At 39.2% G+C, this 23,801-nt stretch overlaps 1 protein-coding gene across 1 annotated transcript in view; it reads left to right on the forward strand.

The window, feature by feature from the left end:
* The window catches only part of LOC146678231 (collagen and calcium-binding EGF domain-containing protein 1-like), a 38,492-nt gene extending 15,746 nt beyond the window's left edge, over positions 1-22,746 (forward strand). The window contains exons 3-11 of the mRNA XM_085421358.1: positions 14,192-14,244; positions 15,828-15,962; positions 16,404-16,541; positions 17,401-17,534; positions 17,785-17,899; positions 18,135-18,274; positions 18,791-18,826; positions 19,176-19,211; positions 19,875-22,746. Of these exons, the coding sequence (XP_085277484.1) occupies positions 14,192-14,244; positions 15,828-15,962; positions 16,404-16,541; positions 17,401-17,534; positions 17,785-17,899; positions 18,135-18,274; positions 18,791-18,826; positions 19,176-19,211; positions 19,875-20,063 (976 nt within the window). The 3' untranslated portion in view covers positions 20,064-22,746. The remainder of the gene's footprint in view (positions 1-14,191; positions 14,245-15,827; positions 15,963-16,403; positions 16,542-17,400; positions 17,535-17,784; positions 17,900-18,134; positions 18,275-18,790; positions 18,827-19,175; positions 19,212-19,874) is intronic.
* Positions 22,747-23,801: the final 1,055 nt, after the last annotated feature.

Below are 23,801 nucleotides of genomic sequence, written 5' to 3' on the forward strand. Positions count from 1 at the left end.
ATGCTAAGCCAAAATATGATACAGTGAGTAATGTGATGGAAACACATCGGTTTGGTAAATGACAATATTTCTTGTGGTCTCCCAAGATGCCTTCGTGATGTGGGAAAGAGGCATTAACATCTGGTATCAGTGGGCCAGTGAGTAAATCAAAGACTTTTTGAGGTCTGAAACATTACAGCTGCTACAAACACTGAAACTCCAACTGTAAAATTGTTGCCAATTAGAGGGATAGGCGTGTTTAGCTGTTATAGAATATCAATGGTGATCAATCATTTACTATTTAAGGTGTATGTGCTTTCCTGTCTGGCTCTGCTTACGAGTCAGAAACCTCTTGATTCAAATTTAACCAAGAAGCAAAAAAACCCAAGATTTTTTTATATTTACATTTTGCTTTTGGCAGCATTTTAAACATTTACTCTGAAATGCCTCCATAGAAATATAGCTATAAACATGCATAAACATGTAATTTGTCAAGTCCTCTTCATCTCCTTCCCCATGTGTTCTCCATTCAAGCTCTTTTTTCATGTCAGGTAAAATGCCAAATACTTTCATGTCCCTGTAGACTTGGACAAAGCAGATCATACATGTGTCTGTCACAGAAAAGCAGCTCAGAGGGTCAGAGATGCCACATTCCTGCAGAGACACTGAGCCACGACAGGGTCACAAAGGCCAGAGACCACAGGCAGAGCTCTGAGACACTCTCATCAAGTGATGAGGCTTTCTCAGTCTCAGCCCTTAGTCAGGTACAGTGCTGTTCTGATTCAAACTCCAACAAGCAGAGTCCAAATGACTGGAAATTGCTTTGCTCTGTTCATTTTGTTTTAAGATAATTTAAGAGTTAACAGCTGATGTTTTAAGAATGGTGATTATGGCTGCCAACATTGTAAAAGAGTTATGCATAAAACTGATGCAGAGATCATTTGAACTGCAACAAGGTGGGTTACTATTTTTTACATTTTTCATCTTTTGGTGCTTATGGAGGTAAAACTTTCCCAGAGCCTGGAAAAGTCATTTATTGAGATTTTAAGCCAAGCTGAAAGTTGTTTTTCAACTGCTGTCACATCACTTTATTAAATTTTGCTTTTTTTTCCCCTTCAGACATTTACATAGATTTCAAATATGTGGTGATTTTATCTTGTGTTTTTGGCAAAAATGACTTGCTGTTCAGTGTCTGTCATCATTTCCAGATGAAAAAGAAGGTAATTTTTTTCTGGCCCTGAAGTCTGATGCATTTAATATTTAACATTTATTGCTTTTTTGCTGGGAAAGGAGGCAAAAATATTTGTAGATATATACTATTTGTTGCTGCCAGTTTGTTTGAACAAGTGCCGTGTTTGCTGAATGTGGAGCTCAGATATATACACATATCACCACATTTGAGAAAAAGTGTCATGTGTTAGTCACATGATTGTTATTTCCATCTGAATGAATTTACATTTGGAAGTTTGGCCCCACTCTTGGATACCCGTCATTGTGCACACATGGAAATCAGGCTGTAGTGAGAGCAAACCCCAAGCACAGAACAGAGTAGGTATCCGTGACAACAAGTATGATACTTAATAAATGTGTCACAATATGAAAAGAGTTGTGGTGGGCCACAAAGCAGCATGTAGGTACACAGCAGCTGTGGACAGGGCAGCTCAGCTTATTTCATAACTAACTGTTATAGATATAAAATTTAATTATTTTGGATGAACATAATTATAAAATGATATGCTAGATAGAAAGGCATCAGCTGATGAAGGCTACCACTGATACCACTGATATCAGCTGACCTGCTAAGATTATGGCTTCGCTTGACTTTGGGATTTGAACAGAGGAAAAGTGATTATCAGTACTTTGCTTTGTTTTTATTATATTTTACAGGTTGGGTAAGAGTACTTTTTGTATTCTAGGGTCTTCATTACAATTTCTCATGGCTCTGACAATAGGCTGATGGGTGGTGCGGTGGTGGTGGAATAATTAGCAGCGTTGTCTCACAGCATGACCTTTCTGTAGGTAAATTTCAGTTTTAAGTTCTGCTACAATAAAAGGCTGGAAGACAAAGCAAATGAGTTCAGGCACAAGTGGCTGCTCTGAAATGACATGAGAATAAGAGGTAGGGAAATCTGAATGACTGAAGCAAACTTTTTTACATGAAATTTTTCCCCCAGCAAAATGAAGCGAAAATCCCATGTTGCCTCATAAGTGTCCCAGTCCTTTAACAAATGGGCACTTACTAACCAATTTTGTTTTGAATTAAAACCACAGTCCTTAGTTTAACAATCTGCCATAAAATTTGAAAATGAATCATGAAATTCAGGCAAGCAGTTTTCCAGGAAATCATGCATGACAAAACACCATTTACAAAATATCACAATGACATTGTCAGGTTAAGCTGACCAACTCGTCTGTGGTCTGAGGTTTTCTGTATGATGGCACAAAGTGCAAACAAGACGTAAGGGGTCTGGTTTAGGAATTGTTTCACAAATTCCAGCAAGGATGTTTTCCTTTGCATAGAATTAAGAGTTTGCTGCTGTTACTCTGTTGTTAAGACACGCAAAATTGTATAGTGAAAAATTAAGGGAAGAGTTTAAGAGGTTTTTTTTTTTTAAAGTGAGTCAGGGCAGGAGGAAGGCAGGAGAAATCGTGGCAAATGGGGAGAGGTGAGGCATAACACAGGGGAGGAGAAGTGCAGGTCAGACTGCACTCTGGTGGAAGTGGCTCAGGCCTCCTGGGCTCCCAGTCAAAGCGTCCTCTGTTAGACCAGAGATCTGATGGGTCCCCTGAGGCCTGGGTCCTGGAAGTGGGCTGGCAGAGCAAATAAACAGAGAGGATGTGCTCGTGCTGAACACCTTCACATATGTATACTTACACGAGTTGAAAAGAACACACACATACAATTATACACTAAGAGATGCACTTGTGATGTGGACAACACCATCACACCTTTAGGGGGAAGCTGACGTAAGGACGGGTTTTGTTTAATTTGTGGAGACAGAGATCCTGGGAATATTTCTGAAGGACAAGTAGTTGGAATTGTCTTGATGTCTCAGTTGTGATGTGGAACAATGGGTAGAAAAGTATGAACTTGTGTACTATGAATGTGCTTTCAGTGCAGATTTAAAAACCCACACAAAGGGCTTATGGAAAGAACACCTTATAAAATTTTCTTCAAAGAGTTAAACCACAAGAAGGCTAGCAGCACATTGAAAAGAAAATTACAAATCTCAACAGAGAAAATGGACAATAGTGACTCTCAGAAGAACATATATATACAAAGACTTAAAGATAAATGTGGCTTCCTTCCAAAACTGTGCTCTGTTGTTCAGTCTCACTGTGCTAATGTGCTTCAGTGTAATTCATCATCACATCGTTGTACCCACCACAGCCGGCCAAGTTACTGAACTGCCTGCGACTGTGAGACTTGTTGAGCAAATAAATCACTTACATCACAGCTGATGCACATGTTGTAACACAGTTGTGACACATATATGCCACATCAGTAAGCAGCATCCATCAAAATGACAAGATGTACACACGTATATTCACACATTAACAGTCTCTTGTCCTAGTATGTCAAGGGGCTGTTGACCTTCACTGAGCTCCACTTCCTGTGTTCCTCCAACAAGAGTCCCAAGAGGGAGAACTCTAAACCAACAAAAACCTTCGTCCCTGTCTTTAAACCTCTTATCAATGTCCACCTCCTTTATTTTTATTTCTTGATATTTCCTGCCACATCTTAGCATCTGCCTCAGTTCATCACATATCTTGGCACCTTGAGGCAAGATATGGGAAATAAAATGAGACTCATTTCCAAAGACAATGCTAAGACCTATTACCCATTCTTCCCTGTATAAACTCTGCAAAACAATAGCACTCAGTTAAATGAAAGGCAGTTGTAATGCACAGTGACTGGAGCAATATTCATGGTAAGTGTCATACACGCACTGACCTACTGTCGGGACCACTGTTCTCTCTATGTGCTACAAGTAATATCCTCTGCAGAACTTTCCCACCTGTAAATGCAAAAATAAATCAAGGTACTGTCGGATTTAAAAACATAACAATGAACATTCCCCTCTTGGAAGGAGACCCCTTGCTAAAGTACATAATCTTCAGTGTAAAATGATCTACCCCAAGGCCTGCCTCTGGAAACTGTCCTCGAGTTTCTTCCAATGCCGCCATGCTGGTTTTGGCAACAGCTCCCACAGCAGGCTGGGATCCTACATGGCCCTGCCTGTACCCCATGCTGGGCAGGAAGCTGACGGGTCAGCCACCCGCAGCAAAATTGACTGTTTGGAGAAGATGGACAGAACCAAAGTTTGTATGCTATAATATGGAGAAGTTATGACCTCCTGGAGGTTGCATTTAAACATTTAAACAAAGCTAAACTATCAACAGACACCGTTGAGTCATTTTTTTTTTTAATAGATTTTGCATTGCTCTCTTTCAACCTCCCAAAATTAACAAGAATTTGGGGAATCTTGTCTGCAGGATGTGTGAGTATCAATCACAGATCATTAATCAAGGTCTTTTATTGGATAAGCACAAACCATGTAGTGCCCAATTGAATTCCAATGATTTGTGTATGGTAATTAATTGTCCTCTAGATACACAAGCTGTCAAAAACAGCAGCCAGCTGTCACAGTTAATTACATCCGCACTGACAGTATATCAACAAAAGCCAAAAGAGGTTGCCCAAATCCTGTCCAGACCTCTCTATCACCCATGTATTTTCTTAATACTACTAATTACAAGATAAAGTATTTATATTTTATTGTAGACTTGGAGAGCCAGAAATGTCAGTAGCGTAGGCCAGCTAACACGAAGCAGTACATGTAGGCCTGTTAGTGAGTTGTGGGTGAACCGGGGTCGTAACAAGGCCATGGGTTCCTGTAAGCTAACTTCATAGGGCAGAACAGATAATGAAAACATAAACATCCAAATCATGCTGCACCTTTAATATAAACTTTTCTATCCAACACAATAACAGTGGAAAACTGATCAGTTTATTCCTAGCTTTCATTAAAAATCTTTTCAACACTGCAGTGTTGTGGCTGCTGTTACGGCCTCCGGCCTCAGGTGGCCCCACCTTCCTCTAGGTAAATCAATGTGTTCCAGGACTCGTGTGTGTGATTGGTTACTGGGAGACCCATGCCAACCCTCTCTTATGCAGAATGAAGTGTGCCAGACCACACGGACGATTGGCTGCCCCGGGATCCCGTGATGCTCCAAGAGGCAATCAGTGGCTGATCGTACCCACCTGTGGCTACAAAAGGCTGGAGGTCCTTCACTCAGTGGCTGCTGCTTAGGACTGAACATGCAGTTTGCCCTTCGTGCCTCCCTCGTCGATCTTTGTTGAACTTGTTCATATTGCTGAACTTTGTCGAACCTTGGTGCATGCTTTAAACTTAGCCTGATTAGAGTTTTGAGCTGCTAGCTGGCTGTGAGTAGGATTTTGTGAAGCTGGCTTGCCTTAGTTAAAACCCTAGCTTTTATTTTGTGTGCGGCCAGCCTGCCTTAGTTACCCTTTAACTTTTACTCGTGACTGTTCTTTCTTTATGTAATAATTGTCTGCCCAGTGGTCTGTTGCACAGCCCTGTCGGTTTTCTGTTTAAAGTTTGTAATTAAAACCTTTTGCTTTACTCAGTTTTGTGTTGGGGGGCTCGTGTATGTTACTCCCTCCCTGACGCCTAGCAGAGGGGGTCGTAACAGCTGCTTATTTGTTTTAGTAGATTCATTGTTTATGACTGTTAAGAAAACACTTGAAGAAAAGCTATTTGCTATTTCTTAAGAAAATTATGAAACTGTACTTTCATTTGTATTTGTGTGCTTTATGGGATACAAGTAATAATACTTATTGGCAATTACCAGTACTGTAGGTCCATATTTTGATCTACTAAGGTTACAAAGCAAACAAAACACAAATGGGGAAAAAAACAACAGATTTTCAAAAGCACAAGGGAAGTGTTTCTGGGGAGATAATCCGACGGACCAGTTGCAGGAACTAAAATATGCTAAGAATTGTGCTGGAAGACACTTAAAAGAAGAGGAGGATCTATTGGTTTTGTGAGGAAAGAAAAGATGAGAGGTAAGTGTGTTAGATAAGATAAGATAAGATAGAACTTTATTAATCCCTCTGGTGGGCTCCTCTGGGAAATTCGGTTTCCAAAAACACAGCACCGACAGAAGTTACAGTTACAGAATGATATATATATATATATATATACACACACACACATATATAAATACAGAGACAAATATAAATAAAATATACGAAGGGGGATAAATAGAATAAATAGGAATAAAAATAAAAATACAAGTGAATTGCACATTTCAAGTATTGTGGTCTATTTGCACCATTGACTATTTACAAAAGTATTGCACAAAGGTATTGCACAGTGAGGTGAAGAGGCACTACAGCTTAGTTAGCCTAACTATTAGCCTAGAAATACGTCATCAGTATTATATGAATCATGATAAAACACTACCATGTTTTGGGTTCCTGCAACTGGTCCTTCAGGTTATTGTCTCCCCAGAAACACTTCCCTTGTGTTTTTTCCTATTTCCGTTGTCGTTTTTCCCATTTCCATTGTGCTTTGTGTGCTTTTGCAGCATTTTTCTTATTGCTGGTGTTTTCTTAAGTTGCAGTCCGTTTGGACTCTCAGGGCCACCGTAGTACGATGTTCTTATAATGCTGCTGTCTTTTTCAAAGTGTTATAAAATTCTGGAAGCTGAAAGGGGCCAAAACTGAACTCTTGTGTGCTGCAGGCAAGTGGCTCTAACTGGCACAGCTCCTATCACAGTAAAGAGATAAACTATCACATATAAACAGTACTCTGCAAATATAGATCCACAATATTTCCACACTTTAGCAATGCCTGTAACAATGCCCACATGAACATGTTTGGCAGTTTTATTTTTTACCATCTTATTTTAGCACACGAGCATGCTGTTGGTGATCAGGTAGTAGGAAGCCCAGGAGTTTTCAGGTATCATTTTTCTAGCACTGTCACCTCACAGCAAGAGGTTTCTGGCTTCTAACCTACTGGTCAGCTGGAGCTTTTCCATGTTTTCTCCCACTGTCCAAAGAGATATTTGTTAGTTTAATTTTTGATTCTAAATTGGCTGCATGTGGAAATATGTCTCTATTTGTTGGTCAGCTTCACGTGGCCATAACTTTAATTAATGTTTGAGAAAGTTGTTGGATGATCATGACGGTTAATGTGCTGTTGATGTCTTAGTTGTTTACAAGTCATGTGACCTCTGTCATTGCATTTAGCTGCTTTTTGTAGGGCTAAAGGAACATTGAGAATATTACTAAAGTTGACAGGATTCATTTTTTGAGGTCCAAATAGTCCATACATGTGGACACTGTTGCTTCCTACTCTGGACAAAAGGATTTGTTAAAATGGGACACTTTGTGTTAAGTTACATTCTTTGGGAAGTTGTTGTGTCCCCTTAATGGTTTCTTCATAGTATCTGTGGGGGAAAAGAAGCATCATTTGAAGTTCAGCAAACAGCTGGTCCTTATTGACACCGCAGTTTAAAGGTTGTTGTAAAAGGTTGTGACCATTCCTGGCCTCAGCAAGTCTTATGGAGGATGGAACAATATTCATCTGCATGAAATGAAGATGGAAAAGGTAGACACCTCATCAGGTTTCTTGGCTGGAGAGCAACAGGAGGCCAGCATCATGTCAGTCTGAGCAGATGAGAGAGCGAGACAGATTATGTCAACAAGTACCGGTAGTAATGCTGATAGGACGGGCTGAATATAAATTGACGTGTTTCAAATCACGGATTGAATATAAGGAGAGTGAAGCAAAGTGCACTGAGAGGACATGGAAAAAAAGCGGAGAGGGTGCTTGCTAACATCATCGTTTGGTTCGCTTATAAATCCTGACTGACATTAAAAGGCTGCAAGATTACTGGATGGCATCCAAGCCCTCACACAGACTCTCCTGCACATAAGACCATATATACACATGTATTCTATATTCTCACAGACATGAGCATGCATGCTTAACAATGTCTGACTTTTGGCAGGCAGATCCCGACATTTTTTCTTTTAATTAAATGACACTAATTGCTAATATTTGGTGCCAATATAAAACATTTCTTGCCAACAAAATTACACTACAACTTCTAAAACTATTATATATAATGAAGAGAATGAGAAACACACTCAGATTCCCAGCGCACAAACCTTTAAAACCTTTACATTCACACACACAAAGCTCAGACTGATTCCAGTTTAATGGGGTGTGTTTTAGAGGCTGTGTCATGCTGACCGACATACTTTCACATTCCAAAACAAAAATACACGGGTCACTTCTTCCTCCACCCTCAACTTCTTGTCCAGACGCCTCAGCCTCCACTGTCCCACCCACCAGAGACACCCAAGGGAGAGCTGCTCAGACTGACATGCTGCTTATGTATGTACAGTTTACAGATGTGCAGTGAGTTCAGTTAGTATTCACTATTGCTGACCAGATTCTGTTACCATTCAGATTTGTTTTTTCTCTACACATTTGTATCATAACTCCTCAAATACAACACACACATCAAAGGTGATGGATATGCTTCGGTGAAGACTGACAAACAAGGGCTTGGTAGAGAAGTTCAAACACTGTTTACCTCCACAGGAGATAGAGGGTTTATGAACATCTTAGGCCATTCAACAAGTACTTGTGAAGTGTTCTGCCAACATTTTAAAAGCTCAACTGTACTTTACATATTATCAGCACTATTATCATGAAAATATGTTTTGTTCTGGAATTAAATTAGCATAGTCAAATATACTTACAAGCAGGTAAACAATGTGCAAAAAAAGAAATTTAAAGACATACCATTAGATAAAATATAAAGGACACAGTACTTGAGCTACCCCTAGTTTTTTTTTATTCTTTTACAGAGAAATATTCAATTCAATTTTATTTTATTTAACAGAACCAAGTCACAACAACATTTGCCTCAAGGTGCTTTATATTGTAAGGTAGACCCTATATACAGAGAAAAACCTAACAATCATATAACCCCCAATGAGCAAGCACTTTGGCGACAGCGGGAAGAAAAAACTCCCTTTTAACAGGAAGAAACCTGCGGCAGAACCAGCCTCAGGGAGAAGGAAGACAGGACAAAAGACATGCTGTGGAAGAGAGCCAGAGATTAATAACAAGCACGATTCAATGCAGAGAGGTCTATTAACACATTGTGAGTGAGAAAGGTGAGTGAAGAAGAAATACTCAATGCATTATAGGAATCCCCCAGCAACATACACCTTTTGCAGCATAACTAAGGGAGGATTCAGGGTCACCTGATCCAGCCCTAACTATATGCTTTAGCAAGGAAAGTTTTAAGCCTGATCTTAAAAGTAGAGATCTGTCTTCAAACTGGAAGCTGGTTCCACAGAAGCGGGGCCTGAAAACTGAAGGCTCTCCCTCCCATTCTACATTTAAATACTGTAGGAACAACAAGTAAGCCTGCAGTGCAAGACTGAAGCGTTCTAATGGGGTGATATGGTACTATCTTATCATTAAGATAAGATGGGGCCTGATTATTTAAGACATTGTATGTGAGGAGCGGGGTTTTGAATTAAATCTGGATTTAATAGCCAAAGAAGGGAAGCCAGTATAGGAGAAATATGCTCTCTCTTTCTAGTCCCTGTCAGTACTCTTGCTGCAGCATATGTGCAATCATACATGGAAACAGAGTATATAAGTCACCAACAGAGTTTTTACAATTCTAACAACCCTGAAAGTCAATATGGCCACCTTTATTCTTCAACAGCGTGAATTCTTTTGAGCAAGCTTTATTGTAATTTTTTAAGTGGTCTTCAGGAATGGTTCTCCAAGCTTCTTGAAGGACATTTCAAAGCTCTTCTTTGGATGTTGGCTGACTTTTGTTCTGTTCTTTGTCAAGATGATCCCACACTGCTTCAATAATGTTGAGGTCCAGGCTCCAAGCAGCCCAGTCGATGACTGGTAGTATTCCACTGTGTGTTTTTCTATCCAGCTACGCTTTTACTGGATTGGCAGTGTGTTTAGGATCATTGCCATGCTGAAAAATGAACCTGTTGCCTATCAGATGCTTTCCAGATGGTATTGCATGGCGAATGAAAATCTGATGATACTTTTCTGCATTTCTAATTCCAAACATATTGACAATGCAGCTCCAAACCAGGGGAGAGCCGCCACCATGTTTTACAGATGGCTGTAGACAATTACTGTTGTACTTCTCTACCAACCTCTTCTGCACATTTTGACAAGGATTTGACCCCAAAATGTCACATTTGGCTTCATCGGTCCATAAGACAAGTTGCTACTCATTTTACCTCCAGTTATTCTATATTTTTTGAATACCCCTGCCTTCCCCTGGTCTGCACCCTTCCAGTGAGACCGTTTCTGATGAGGTTTTGTTGGGCAATAGAAGGATCAGCTGAAAGGCCAGATGCAGCTCTCAGGTCTTGTCTCAGGTCTTATCTGGATTTCCTTTTCCTATTTCTTAAGGTTAGGACTTTCAGGTACTGTTCATCTTCTTTAGTTGGTTCTTTTATAGGCTTGCCACTTCTCCTTTTGTCCTCCATTTGCACCGTTTTCTCTTTTTTTTAAGGACCCACTGAACACCATGCAGAAACAAGCCAGCGTGTTTGGCTTGTAGCATTTTAGGTATCATCTTATTGGTGAAACTATTTTATTTTATTCCTTCCAAACTTGCTTCTAGTATCAAAGTGTCTCTATATCAATTATGGAATTAATTCTTTGCTAAGTTGCGTCTTATGTGTCCAGACCTTTGCATGCCACTGTGTTTATAGCTAATTTTATGAACACTTTCTTATATTTATGACACCTTTTTTTCCCTGTTATATTAAGATGACTCATGACACAGCACACATTTGTCAGTTGTTTTGGTTTGTTGTTGAAATGAGCAGACACTGGAATTACACTTCTACAGCCTTATGCATATTTGTGTATACACATCTGCACAGAGAAAGGTGTTATGGGTGACTTATGTTAAAAGAGTTGCACACACAACTCAAAATTTCACCAGCAAAAATTGTCAAGCAATTATTATTGCCTAATTAGCTCTAAAAGCAGTAAGCAGTCGACGCTTATGGGAATGCAATTAGTTTGTCAGGTAGGAAGTGTTCCAGGATTTTACCCTGTGGGGAATATGAACAGCTTGGCTAAAATTCAAGGGAAAAACATTTGTAAACAGGGTGAAAGTGCCCATTGTGTCAAAGCCATACATGTAAAGTTCAGAGTGGCTGTTACGGTCCCTAAATTACTGGCTCAGAGGAACCCATAAACTATGAGAAGCCACAAGCTGTTGGGAGTTCAAAGCAAATTTAATGATGCAAAAACCGAACACAAATAAGGGAGATGGAAGCCCTGGCCAAAACAAACAAATGAGAGTGAAGGTCTTGAACCAGCCAAGTACTGCTTCTTTGGATTCTGCCTTCTGTCCTAAAATAAAAAATACTCAACAGTCAATGATTAACACCACAACCAAAAACATGTCTGCTGGTAACTCAGCTAATAGCTAACAAAACAAACCTGCAAAAACAGCTCAGGATTAAAGCTGACTCTGCGGTGGTGGTGAACCAGACACTCTACACCTCTGGCTTTCAATATGTGATCGTCAACATGCACAACCAATGAGAGAGAAGGAGCGCACGTGAATGAAAAATGATCAAGACAAGAAGGAAGAACGTAGCAGAGGAGAGAAAAACAGTGGCTTACATAACACGTTGCTTCATACTGTAGCAGTTCAAGAATTATTAAATTGTTTCAACAAGAGAAAGTGAAGGAGTCATAAGATTTCAGATAAGTTTTCAGGGTGAGAAAGAAAAAAGAGCATAGAGGGATGTGTGTAGTTTTATGCATGCACTGGGCCATTTCTTTTCTTTGGTTATGCACCATCTTTTCCTCTACTTTTACAAACCGATGGGTTGCTGAAACAAATAAATAGGGTCGTTAAGCCATATGTGTAGTCCTAAATTACAGCTGTTCTAAAGTTGATCAGAACCAGATCTACTTTAATCTTCAAGCTAAATAATCTTTTTAGCTGCTGTCATGCCAACGATATAAATCCAAGAAACCCTCCTGCTCAGACGTACATCTGCATCACATTAGCCCAACTTAGATCACTGACTGAGTGATTGATTGATGGATTGACTGACTGATGCAATGAGTGACAATCTTCATCTCAGTATTCACTTTCCTTTCTCCACCTCAGCTCAGAGCCTGGCTTTATACATCCCTCTCAACACTCCACGCTACAGGCTGCAGATTAAAGCCACTCTCATCTGGATCTCATCAGTTTAGGCTGGCCTCGCTATTTTATAGGTTATTTTTCATTCAAGAGAGGGAGGGGGATCTCATAGTGATTTAAGGTTACACTGCATGGAGGCTGGAGGAAAATAAAAGCAACTTATTGTCTTGAGGGGACCTTGACTGAAGCAGCATGCTAAATCCCCTCCGGTAACAGCTTGCAGTTTTTGGGATAGGAGTTGGGAATTCATCTGTGTTTTTTCAAGCATGCATGTGTGATATTTGTTGCATGCTGTGCTGCTAGAAATTCTGAGCCATTTCCTCTGTTTTTTTCCAGCTGTGCTGCTTGTAACATGTGGTGGATTGTTGTGGGATTGCTGAACGACTGTCATTTCCAAACACCCTAAATCAAGTGTGAGAAAATTCCTTGCCCAATAATTTTTGTGCAATGCTGACTTAGGGAAAATGCATCTACAAGACTTTAGGAGTTTACATCACAAAAGTAGACTGTAAACAAGTTTTGTTTTTTGTTTTTTTTTTGTTTTTTAAATGAATTCATAGTTTAAGTACTGTGACTAAAATTCAGAATAAGAAGTAACTGCAGCTTGTTTTTACCTACTTTTTTAAAACTGTAGTGAAACTGAGAAACAGACCAGTAGCCCTCAGGCAGCTTTGATGACCTGCTGACAAATGAGCATTGTCAGCAGATTGCCAAAATGAACTTGAGTTCTTGGGTTTATTTATTATTGCAATAGTTAGTTAGTTGACTCTAAGTCTACTATTATTTGTAAAGGATGGCCTCTCTCATTTCCAATACTGTTTTGATGCAGGTTAATAATGCATATAAAATAAGCTGCTCTTTACTTTTTAGTGTTTTGGTGCTGCTAGTGCCGAATACCTTCCTCTAAATCAGCGGTCCCCAACCCCCGGGCCTCAGACCGGTACCGGTCCGTGAGTCGTTTGGTACCGGGCCGCGAGAGTTGAGGCTCAGGTGTGAAATGTATAGTTTTCAGGGTTTTTATCGGTTTTCAGCGTTATTTTGTTATCATTTTTATCGTTTACTCGGTTTTCCTGGGTCTTTTCACGTGTGTTATGAATAAATCTTCTTTTTTTCGGTACCGGTACTAGTTTTATTTTGTTGTATTTATCTGCAACACCTTAAAGGCCGGTCCATGAAAATATTGTCGGGCATAAACCGGTCCGTGGCGCAAAAAAGGTTGGAGACCGCTGTTCTAAATGATGATGTGTTAGTTGTCAGTGAGGGTGGCAGGATGTCATTGTTGTCCTCACGTTTATCTTCAGCTGCACTTATACACTTATACACTGTTTAAATACTACAACAGTTGGCTCGCGGTGTACACTTTCCAAATATTTTTTATTTTACAAAGTTCACGTGAACAGCAACAAACTTATAAAACTGCAGTGCTGAAATTATTCAATTTAATTACTGCTCTCTGAAGCAAAGATTTTTTGACTCTACTAAGCAGATTTTGCTTCTTGGCTCTTTACTAATTAAAACAGCCATTTCTACTTGATGGGCAACAAATCACATTTATATAGAAAAGTGCATCATGCAGGCCTGTTTTTCATCAGTGCAATGCGCTACACAGTTAAAATGCAGATTCATCACAGCAGTTATCCTGTTTTTCCTGTTTCATTTACCACTCTGTAATTGTCTGATTACGTGATCCAATATGTAACAAAGTCAACATCAACTGAAACATTTGGTTTGACTGTAGAAGTGCTGGTTTGCAGACTTTTTATTACATATGGAGGTTTTCTGTTTCTCTCTGAGCAAATCAACATCTGGGTACGGCTTTTTATTTATCAAACATATAACGGCGGTATCACTCTTCTCATGTATAAAAAAATAAAATAAAATGGCTTTCCCAGCTGATCTGAAATTGGCATTGAATATTCTCCTTTTCTTCTTTCAGGAGGAAGTGCTGTAAAGGATTCAGATTTGTGATGGGCCAGTGCATACCTGAAAGTAGGTAAACCATTTGCTCCATCGCATAGGTTTTGCTCATAAACTCTCACATCTGGATCCACATGTTTCAAATCTGATGCAATTTTGTTTTCCTCGAAGGCAGTTTATAAACACAACAAACTGTACAAAACATAATGTGGAACACCTTTGTCAGTTTAGCAGTCCTTTCATACAGCTTGTACACTTCAGTCACCTGAAACAAACGGCACATAAAAAATAATATGTCTTGGCAAAGACAACTGACAACTGTGATTTTCCATAACAAACATCTGATTCTTGTGAAAGTTGTCAGCTTTCATGGCCATGTTCTCACGGGCTGGTGAAAAGCATTGCTAAACAATTTCGTTTCTTTCTAAAACTGTAATCCTGTGCTTCCAGATGGTAACAGTAATTAGCATCAGACACTAGACGGTGCTGTTCTTCCATGACCCCACGAAGAACGAATGCTTCCCTAAATTATTTGTGAATAGCTGATATATAAGGAGAGACTGAAGATAGACAATAGATATGATCATATCTGTAGTATGTTTCTTACAGCAGGTTAAAATTTGAACTTGAGTCAACTTGAGCAACAATAAAATTATAATAAAGTATATAAACAAAATAAATCAGTGCTTAACTTTGCTTGACATGCCATTAAAATCTTTAAATGCTGTGGTGCTTACAGCCCCAGCCAGAGGCTATAAGTGAGGCACAGAAACCCAGAGAAGAGATCAAATAACTGCATTTTAATGTTTCAGTTTAATGGTTCCTTTGGCCTAATAGCACACAAGTTTAATGCAGGCTGCTGTAGGATTTCAGTTATATTCTATACTAACTACGACATGAACTACTCTGTTGAAAATCTGACAATACACTTATTAGATGAAATCCTAGACTTAGTGTGACTAGTCGCAGGCTTAAAGATTGGGTTAAAGGCTCAGTCATTCAGGAGGAGCTCAGAGGAGAGCTGCTACTCTATCACATTATATGGAGCCAGTTGAGGTGGTTCCTGGGTGCCTCTTAGATGAAGTGTTTTGGATATGTTCTACCAGGAGGAGACCCTGGAGCATACCCAGGACATACTGGAGACATTACGTCTCGTGCCTGGTTTCCTTGTTTCACCCTTAGAAGAGCTGAAGGAGGTGTTTGGGGAGAGGGAGGTCTGGGTGTCTCTGCTTTGACAGCCCCTCCCACGATGGGGAAATACATATAAACAGCAGAATAACAAGCAAGCAACTCTAGGTTGCAGTGGCGTATATAAACTCCAACATTCATTGTGATTAGATACTGTAAAACATGAACTTAATGAAATTGAATAAAGCCATGCAGAGTCTGCACTGATGTAAGGTTATGAAAAAAAAATCTCTTGTCCACAAATTGTTTGTGTTGAATATGGAGGAAACTTCAGATAGTTACAGATATGAGTTACATGATAATATTTCAGACTGTGCCAGTAAATGTTTTGCTTGTGTTACACCCATCCTACTGTGATATGTATAAACCCTTTTTGAGATGTTTCTTTACTTGTTCTGAAACTCTATGAATGAAACAAAGCAGTAATGAAGCTGTATAAAATGCTCACACCACACTCCTCTTCATAGGTGTGGATGTGTGTGCTGCGTCACCTTGCGAGCAGCAGTGCACTGATAACTTTGGACGAGTTGTCTGCACATGCTATCCTGGATATCGCTTTGACCGAGAAAGACACCGCAACCACAAATCTCCATACTGCCTGGGTCAGTTTTCATTATCTCTGGGAAAAAACAATTAACTATGCTTTTGCATAGGCTATTTGTCATTCACTGCACCACACGTCTTTATTCTTGAAAGTGATCTAAGTAACAAGTGTGGTTTGGAACTAAACAGGTGAAATAGCTCCCTCTTGTGGTTTTGTGCAGCAAAACATTTTCTCTCTATTACCATCAGCTTTCTGGGCTTAGACCAGGACCTGGAAAAGTAATTCTAAAAAGCTCTTAATTGCATTTAACACCTCAAAGTGACTTTCATCTTTCAAATTCTACAATAAAAGATTAACCTGAAAACACACAAATGGACAGAAATTACTATGTGTAAGTGTAGGAATTAAACATTCAAATTTTACTTGAGATTTACTGTAAACTAACTTTATCTTTACTACTTTCTTCCCCTTTCTGTCTCTATCACACAAAAATATGCAGACATTGATGAGTGTGAGGCCCCAAGCAGCAGTCTGTGTGACCAGGAGTGTGTGAACACAGTGGGCAGCTTTGAGTGTCGCTGTCGCAGTGGTTACATACTTGCATCGGATCAACGCTCTTGCATTGCCATACACAACTGTAAGTTTCTGTGCCACTCATCATCGCATCATTTTGAGCTTTATGGTTTTTTTTCATGTTTGTCTTCTATTTTTCCTGCTCTGTTTCGTTCATTTTAGTTGTAGAGCGCTTTGGTCAACCTTTGGTGTTTTCAGATGTGCTTATAAATAAATTGATCGCTGTAAACAGAACTTGTAGCAGATTCTTTTAGGCCTTTGGCTGTTTTAAATAAGATATCGCTTCCAGCTGGTGGTAGGGCAGATTATGTTATAACAAAGATAGATGTGAGATTTTATGTGAGGTTGAACAGAAGAAGGTTGTTTGAATAACTGCAACTGTGAGTAGATGCATGACAAACTTAGGATGCAAAGCCAGGAAAGTAAATGACAAGAACCCGTTTTATTAGGTGATGCAAAAAAACATCAAAAACTTTTTTTTAAAAAGAAAGAAACACAAGGTTAAAGAATGAAAATAAAACCAAACCAAAAACAGGAGCATGAGTTACAACAGGAAAAACAAACACAGAGCAAACACACTGGCAACTGATAGAGGGAAGACAGGAAGATATAAACCCAGGGTTGAAAAGATGGAGATCAGACACAGGTGAAGGCAAAATACAGAAGGAAATAACCATGAAAAATGTGGACAGTGGAAAAATGGAAGTTAAGAGACAGACATAAAAGAGAGACAAAGAAAAAAAGTAAGAACACGAAAACAAAAATCAATTACAGTAATTACAATTACAATTACAGTACTGCTTGTGGTGGTATTTAAACTCACATGAATTCAAAAAAATTGACTGAACTTCTTTCTTCTGTTATTTAACTTAACAGCATGCAGTACAGTTTGAGAATTTTATTTCCTTGTTTTTTTCTTGCAGTGAGCTCATCAGGGAAGTCAGATACCTTGATGAGTTCTGGTACCTGCTCATTCACCTGTCAAGATTTTATGAACATGAAAAATAGTTTACTGCAGCTGAAACTCAAGCTGGGAAATACACACTCACCCAACCAGGTAACATCTTTATGTAATAGCAGTTAAACCAAATGACTGAATCAAGCATTCAAGCATGAACTCTTTCAGTCAGTCAATCAGACCATTTATTGTAAATGATGATGGCTAAAAAGTGAGCAAGACTTAATAGTTGCATAAAAAACTGAGGATGTTAAAGAAATTATTCAATTATTCAAAGTCAAACTGTGTTGGACCACACATCTGACCTTTAAATTCATTTTAGTTTAAACTTTCTTCTATTCTTTTGAAGGTACCTGGCTTGGCCAACAGCAGTAATAAACCAAGTCTGGGACGAGCAGGAAAAAAACCTGATGGCCCATGCCTTTCTGGTCTTCCTGGCCCTCCAGGAGCTCCTGGCGTCCCAGGTAATATGAAACTGATGGAAATCCTAGAGACAGATCCACCTCTAGTTACAGACACTGTATTACAGTGGCAAATATTTTGGCTATTTACCTAATAGATTTACTGGAAAATAATCAAATGAAATGTTCTGAACAGATGATGTTCGCTCATAATAACAGACCTTAAAAGTATTCTCAGCCCATGCTGTTGGGATGCCAGACTCCACTGAGGTTAATATTTTTCTTCTGTCTCTACCAGGACACCCAGGGCAACCTGGAATGAGAGGTGACCTTGGGGAGAGGGGCCCTCCTGGACCTCCTGGCCCTCGGGGAGACATGGGACCTATGGGTCCAGAGCCTGACCTAAAGCACATAAAGAGAGGCCGCAGGGGGCCAGTGGTAAGGAAAGAAACTGGCACCATAATTTAGGTGTTCTTACAGGCTTTACCTCCCACTTCAATCAGCTCATAAAGCTAATAACCCTTTTCCACTGGCGCAGCGACATTGGACAAATATTTGGAAAGTGTACACCGCGAGCCAGTTCTGTCTTGATGTTTGTAGAGACGTATTATTAATCCATTTTCAGCGGATTAGCAACCAAATCCTACAAGTAATGTTGGCAGCATAAGTTGCTATTCACTATGAATCTGAAGACTGTACCTGCAATTTATGAGTCTTTTTTTGCAGCAGAGCCTCCAATAGTCACTGATATCAGTAGTCACTACTTGGAACTAGCAAACTTGCTATGTCTTGAAAAAAATCTGTTCTGTGTCAGACACCAGTACTGCATCACTGGAAAGAGGTAGCTCAAAGATGAATAGATGAACTGTATGATAATAGTTTAAGCAGGTAACTGTTGCTGTGATTAAAAGAAAACCTGCTGTTCTTAAACCCATCTCTCAATCGTTTATACAGGGACCACCCGGGGCGCCAGGAAGAGATGGATTAAAGGTTGTTATAGCAACTTTATTTTGCTTATGTGTCTTTGTATGCTTTTGTGTCACCATCGCCAGTCGCCATCTTGTGCCTGTCTGTGTCTGGCTCACACATTTCAAATGCACTCTTAATAGACCCTGCTCTGAAAAGCAAACTTAACAACATTTATTACGTTTTTTTGTTTTTTAACTGTTTCTTATACCTCGTCTCACCATTCTGACATTTAAACTCACCACTGATGCTCTTCCCATGCATGAAGCTACAGTACACCCTGTTATGAGTCTTATTGTCCATGGAAGCAAGCAAGCTGAATACAGTTTAAAAGGTTAAAACTCAATCAATGTGTGCTGTTTCTCATCTACAGGGTGACAGAGGAGCTCCAGGTCCCAGAGGCCCACCTGTAAGTTATTATAGATGTATGGATTATAACACACTATATCAATGATAGACATAGCCACTGTGAAATCACCTACTTGTTTACGAAGCCCTGGTGTAAAGCTTTAGTCTAAGCGTTTTAGGTGCTAGAAGTGATCATATTTGGATAAGAGGGTTAAAAAAAACAAAGTCTGGCAAGGTTGGTTAACAAGCTGCATCCATACACCTTAAGTGTGCATCAGTCAGACACTCAGTACCTGCTAATAAGTGCAATGTAGCATAAAAATAACATGCTAAAAATTAACCATGAAAACTGGAACACAGACTTTTTGGTCTGTTGTAATATTAGTCCACATTATTCATCAGATAATTTCACTGAACATGTTTTAAAAGGAACAAATGCCACAAACATGGGCAAAAGGTGGTACATACTAGCAGACAGCTACTTGCTAAATCCCTTTGTGGCTGCAACCCCATATATTTAAGTCTAGAATAAATTTAAAAGAGTGAGCTTACAGCTGTGATGTAAAGGGTAAACTAGTTATGGGGGCTAACTGACATTTGGAGTAATGATTTAGTGACCATTCAAGGAGCTGCACTGTTTCGGGGGCTTTCAGCTTTTCCTTTATTTTCAGGCTGCATGTGCACAATTAATTAACTAACCAATCAATTTCTCGCCTGTCTCTAGGGTCCACCTGGCTCCTTCGACTTTCTTTTGCTAATGATGGCTGACATCCGAAATGACATAATCGAACTGCAAGAGAAGGTGTTTGGGGAGCAGCGGGGAATCTCTCTGGACAGTCCTCCTCATAACAGCGGGGAAGCAGATTTTGTAGAGTGGGGCTCTGGAAAAGGAGATCACATGCTTAATACCTGACCTCTAACGTCCACCTCAAAGTAACAATTACTTGATCCCAGCAAACAACATATCAATCCTGACTCTTTGCTTAGAGGATAACGGATGCTGGCGGTCAAAATGTTAGCGTGTACATAATTCCTAAACTTATGGCTGGGATGAGCCTTGCTTGAACTTCAACAATGGTACAGACAGTAAAAGAGAGCAACCTAAATTTTGAAATCTGATGCTTTGACCACTGCAAGCGCTGTTTTGCTGCCTTTCAAGTGGATGTGAGAGTGAAGGGTGTGCGTGCAGGACATGGAGTGAGAAAGATGCCGCGTGAGCCTTTATGTCTGAGTCTCTGAGCTGTGCCTCTGAGCAGAACCACTTCAAACGACCGACTTTATCGTCTAAATCTCTTCCTGTTTCTGAGTCTGTTCATGAAAGCTCTGCTGTGCCACTCACAGTTTGCCTCCAGGGCACTGGTATGAGGACCCAGGCCCTGCGCTGTTACCCTCCTCAGCACCTGCCTGTGGCATCCAGCCATGAACACTGACTGTGCAGCTAACCTCTGAGGGGGTCTTCAGAAAATAAAGATATATGAGTATGGTATTGTTAAAATTAAAATTAAAGAAGATCAATTTTAATAGAAAAAACATTTAACACATAGAAATCACCTGATATGTACCACTTAGCAATAATATGAAGTGATGTAATTGATTTTAAAAAGTAAAAAATGGACACATAATAATCTTTAAACTCACTTGTTTAATGGGTTCATTATGAACATGTTCAAGAAGAATGTTGAACATCTTTTAAAATTGGAGGATGAGCCAGCAAGACAGACAAGAAGACGGCTGGTCATTTATTTTATTTTATTTTATTTTATTTCATTTTATTCTATTTTATTTTATTTTTTTAAGTAAATTATGAAAAGGGTAAACTGAGTGCTTGTCAAGGTTTGTCTTAATGTAGTTATTTTGTAGTTTTCCATTTGAATTTGTTGTCCATCAGTTTCAAAAGATGTAATAATTAGTTGGTTTTCAACAAAGCATGTAGCAAAAGTTACAGAGGAGAATGAGAGCCATGTTAAAAAACATATATATTACTGATTATTTTGAGAGTAAAGTCGAAATGTCGAGATTACAGCTGTTGTTATAAGACAAACTGCCACAGCTGCTATACTCTCTAAAATGCCTTGGTAGATGAGTTAGTGAAAAGAAACTTATCTTATCTTATCTTATCGTGTCTTGTGACACAACATTCATGCTGTTTATTGTAACCATTGATACCCTTACATCTGTCCACCGCCAGCCATTTCATTTTGCCAAATCCACTCTTCTGTGTTTGTGTGTTTTTTTTCCATCTGACCAGAAGCAGCTTTCTTCACCTTATACTGATCACTATACTGTGTTTATGTGCTAAAGGATTGATAATTTCCTAGACAATTTCCTAGACATCAGGAAGAAGGAGCACAACAAAATAAAGCAGATGTGGAAATTAAAGCCCAAGAGGTCCCAAAAGAGTAGAGCCAGGAGCTCTAACTCTAGATACAGCACACTATGCAGAATTCTCAAATTACACAGAGCAATAATATATACACAAATATAAAACAGCTAATAATCGCCCTAAATGGTCTATTTTACTTCAGTTCAGCATAATAAAATTTTTATATGAAAAATGTTTTAACAAGGTTGCTAGGAGCAACCAGAAGCATCGCTATCAGGATTTATCCTCCCCATATGAAAATATGAACACAGTTTAAAATGTGTCCACTATAAGTACATTACAATGGAAAACTCAATAAACTAATTTGAGACTCTAGTATTTTCATCTGGATGATTTTGGTGATGAATAAATGTGTATAATAATAATAATAATAACATAATAATCACCAATTCAGTTTGATAAGACAACCTGGGGGGTTTTGTGCCATAAATGGATTAATAGCAATTGCCAAATTTATAGCCCACTCATACTCATACTCTTTCAATTTATGTCCCAAGGGGGTTGGAGCCTGTCCCAGATGACACTGGGTAAAAAACAGACTACACTCATACCAATTCCAACTCTAACATGCACTGTTGCTGCACTGAAAAAGCAAGGTTGAGTAATTGTGAAAAACAGACACAGGCACAACTCACAAAGAAAGACCCAGCCAACAGTAGTTTGAAATCCAGAAACCTTCTGAGACATAGTGCACTAACTACTCACCACTAAAAAGAGTATAGCCAGACTCAAATTCCCTGCTTGTGTGCACAAACTTGGCCAAATAAAGATGATTCTGACTTTCAAACCAAGTGTGGATTTATTCAGTGCCACCAGCAGAGGGTGCTAATTCTCAGATGGTGCTTTCTCAAAGCAAAGCGTTGCGTTCTTTAATTTGCTTTGTGAATCCCACCCAGGTTTTTACTTACCTGATCAAAGGGCCCTGCCACCAAACCATCACATACTTAGAAGGTGTTTATATTTCTCCATGTTTTTGAGCATACATGAATTATCCTAGCATTCATGTACAGGCTGGTGCTCATCATTATGTTCAGCGCTGACTGTTGAACCATCACGTGGCTGCATGTTATTATGAAAGGTGTAACAATTAGAGGTCAGAGGTGAAATGTCTTGGGGTACAGAGCTGTAGGGATAATTATAGAGTGCAGGCTGACAGCGAGGGCCTGTTTGAGCTTGTGGGGTGCACAACTTAAGAGATTGTGAAATATGTTTGATTTGTGCCGTGATCTGGTTCACCACACATATTATTTATACATATATATATATATATATATATATGTATATATATATATATATATATATATATATATATATATATATATATATATATATATATATATATATATATATATATATATATATATGTATATATATATATGTAAAACTTTTTTTTAAATATATATGCATTTACACAGACACACACACGCACACACACATATATCAGTGTCTGTTACGTGTGTGTGTGTGTTTCACTTCGTGACAGACTTCTCACTTAACAGCTCCACCCCCTGCCGTGCAAACGGGATCAGGAAAAACAACATGAAACAATTTAAGAACCATGTCAGTAAGAGAAAGGCAGGAGACTGAAAGAGATTATCTCATTTCCTTCACCGCTTGTCATGCAATTGGAAGCCTCTTTCTCAGCCTGTAGAGGACAGTAGAGGCAAGGTCACCAGAGTACATCTTGATGCATGAAGTTCACATACCATCACTCACAATAGATTTGTCTCCTCCATCACAGAAGATCAACAAAACGGGCTCTTCCTTATTTTACATTTTAATATTTTACATTGACTTGCGTTCTAATTCACGTGAGCTTTTATTTCCTTACTCTGGCAAGCATGCAAGATAAAATCTAAGTGGGTTTCATATGAATGTATACCTGAGATCTCCTTTAAGACTGCTCTTATACTCATATCTCTACCAACCCATGTTATAATAACAGACCTTAAAAGTATTCTCAGTCCATGCTGTTGGGATGCCAGAGTCCACTGATGTTCTACAGTTAGTAGAATTGTGTAACTATTTGCTGGCATCTTCAGATGAGACTAAAGATACAAGAGATAAAATTTGGCCAGATGTTTCCTAGAATGAGAGGAATTTCCGTGCTGGCACACTATGGGCTATCCATAAATACACCTCATGCACGACAGGGCTGTCACTTTAAACAGTTGAGTGAGAGAAGCGTGTGTAAACTTCGGCTGATTCTGGAGATGCAAATGGATGTGTGTTTCAGTATGCAACCTGGAAAGTTAATAGAGTTAATAT

The sequence above is a fragment of the Rhamphochromis longiceps genome, linkage group LG1 (assembly GCF_057381845.1).
Source record: "Rhamphochromis longiceps isolate RC_006_pf linkage group LG1, R_longiceps_female_GT1.1, whole genome shotgun sequence".
Lineage (NCBI taxonomy): Eukaryota > Metazoa > Chordata > Actinopteri > Cichliformes > Cichlidae > Rhamphochromis > Rhamphochromis longiceps.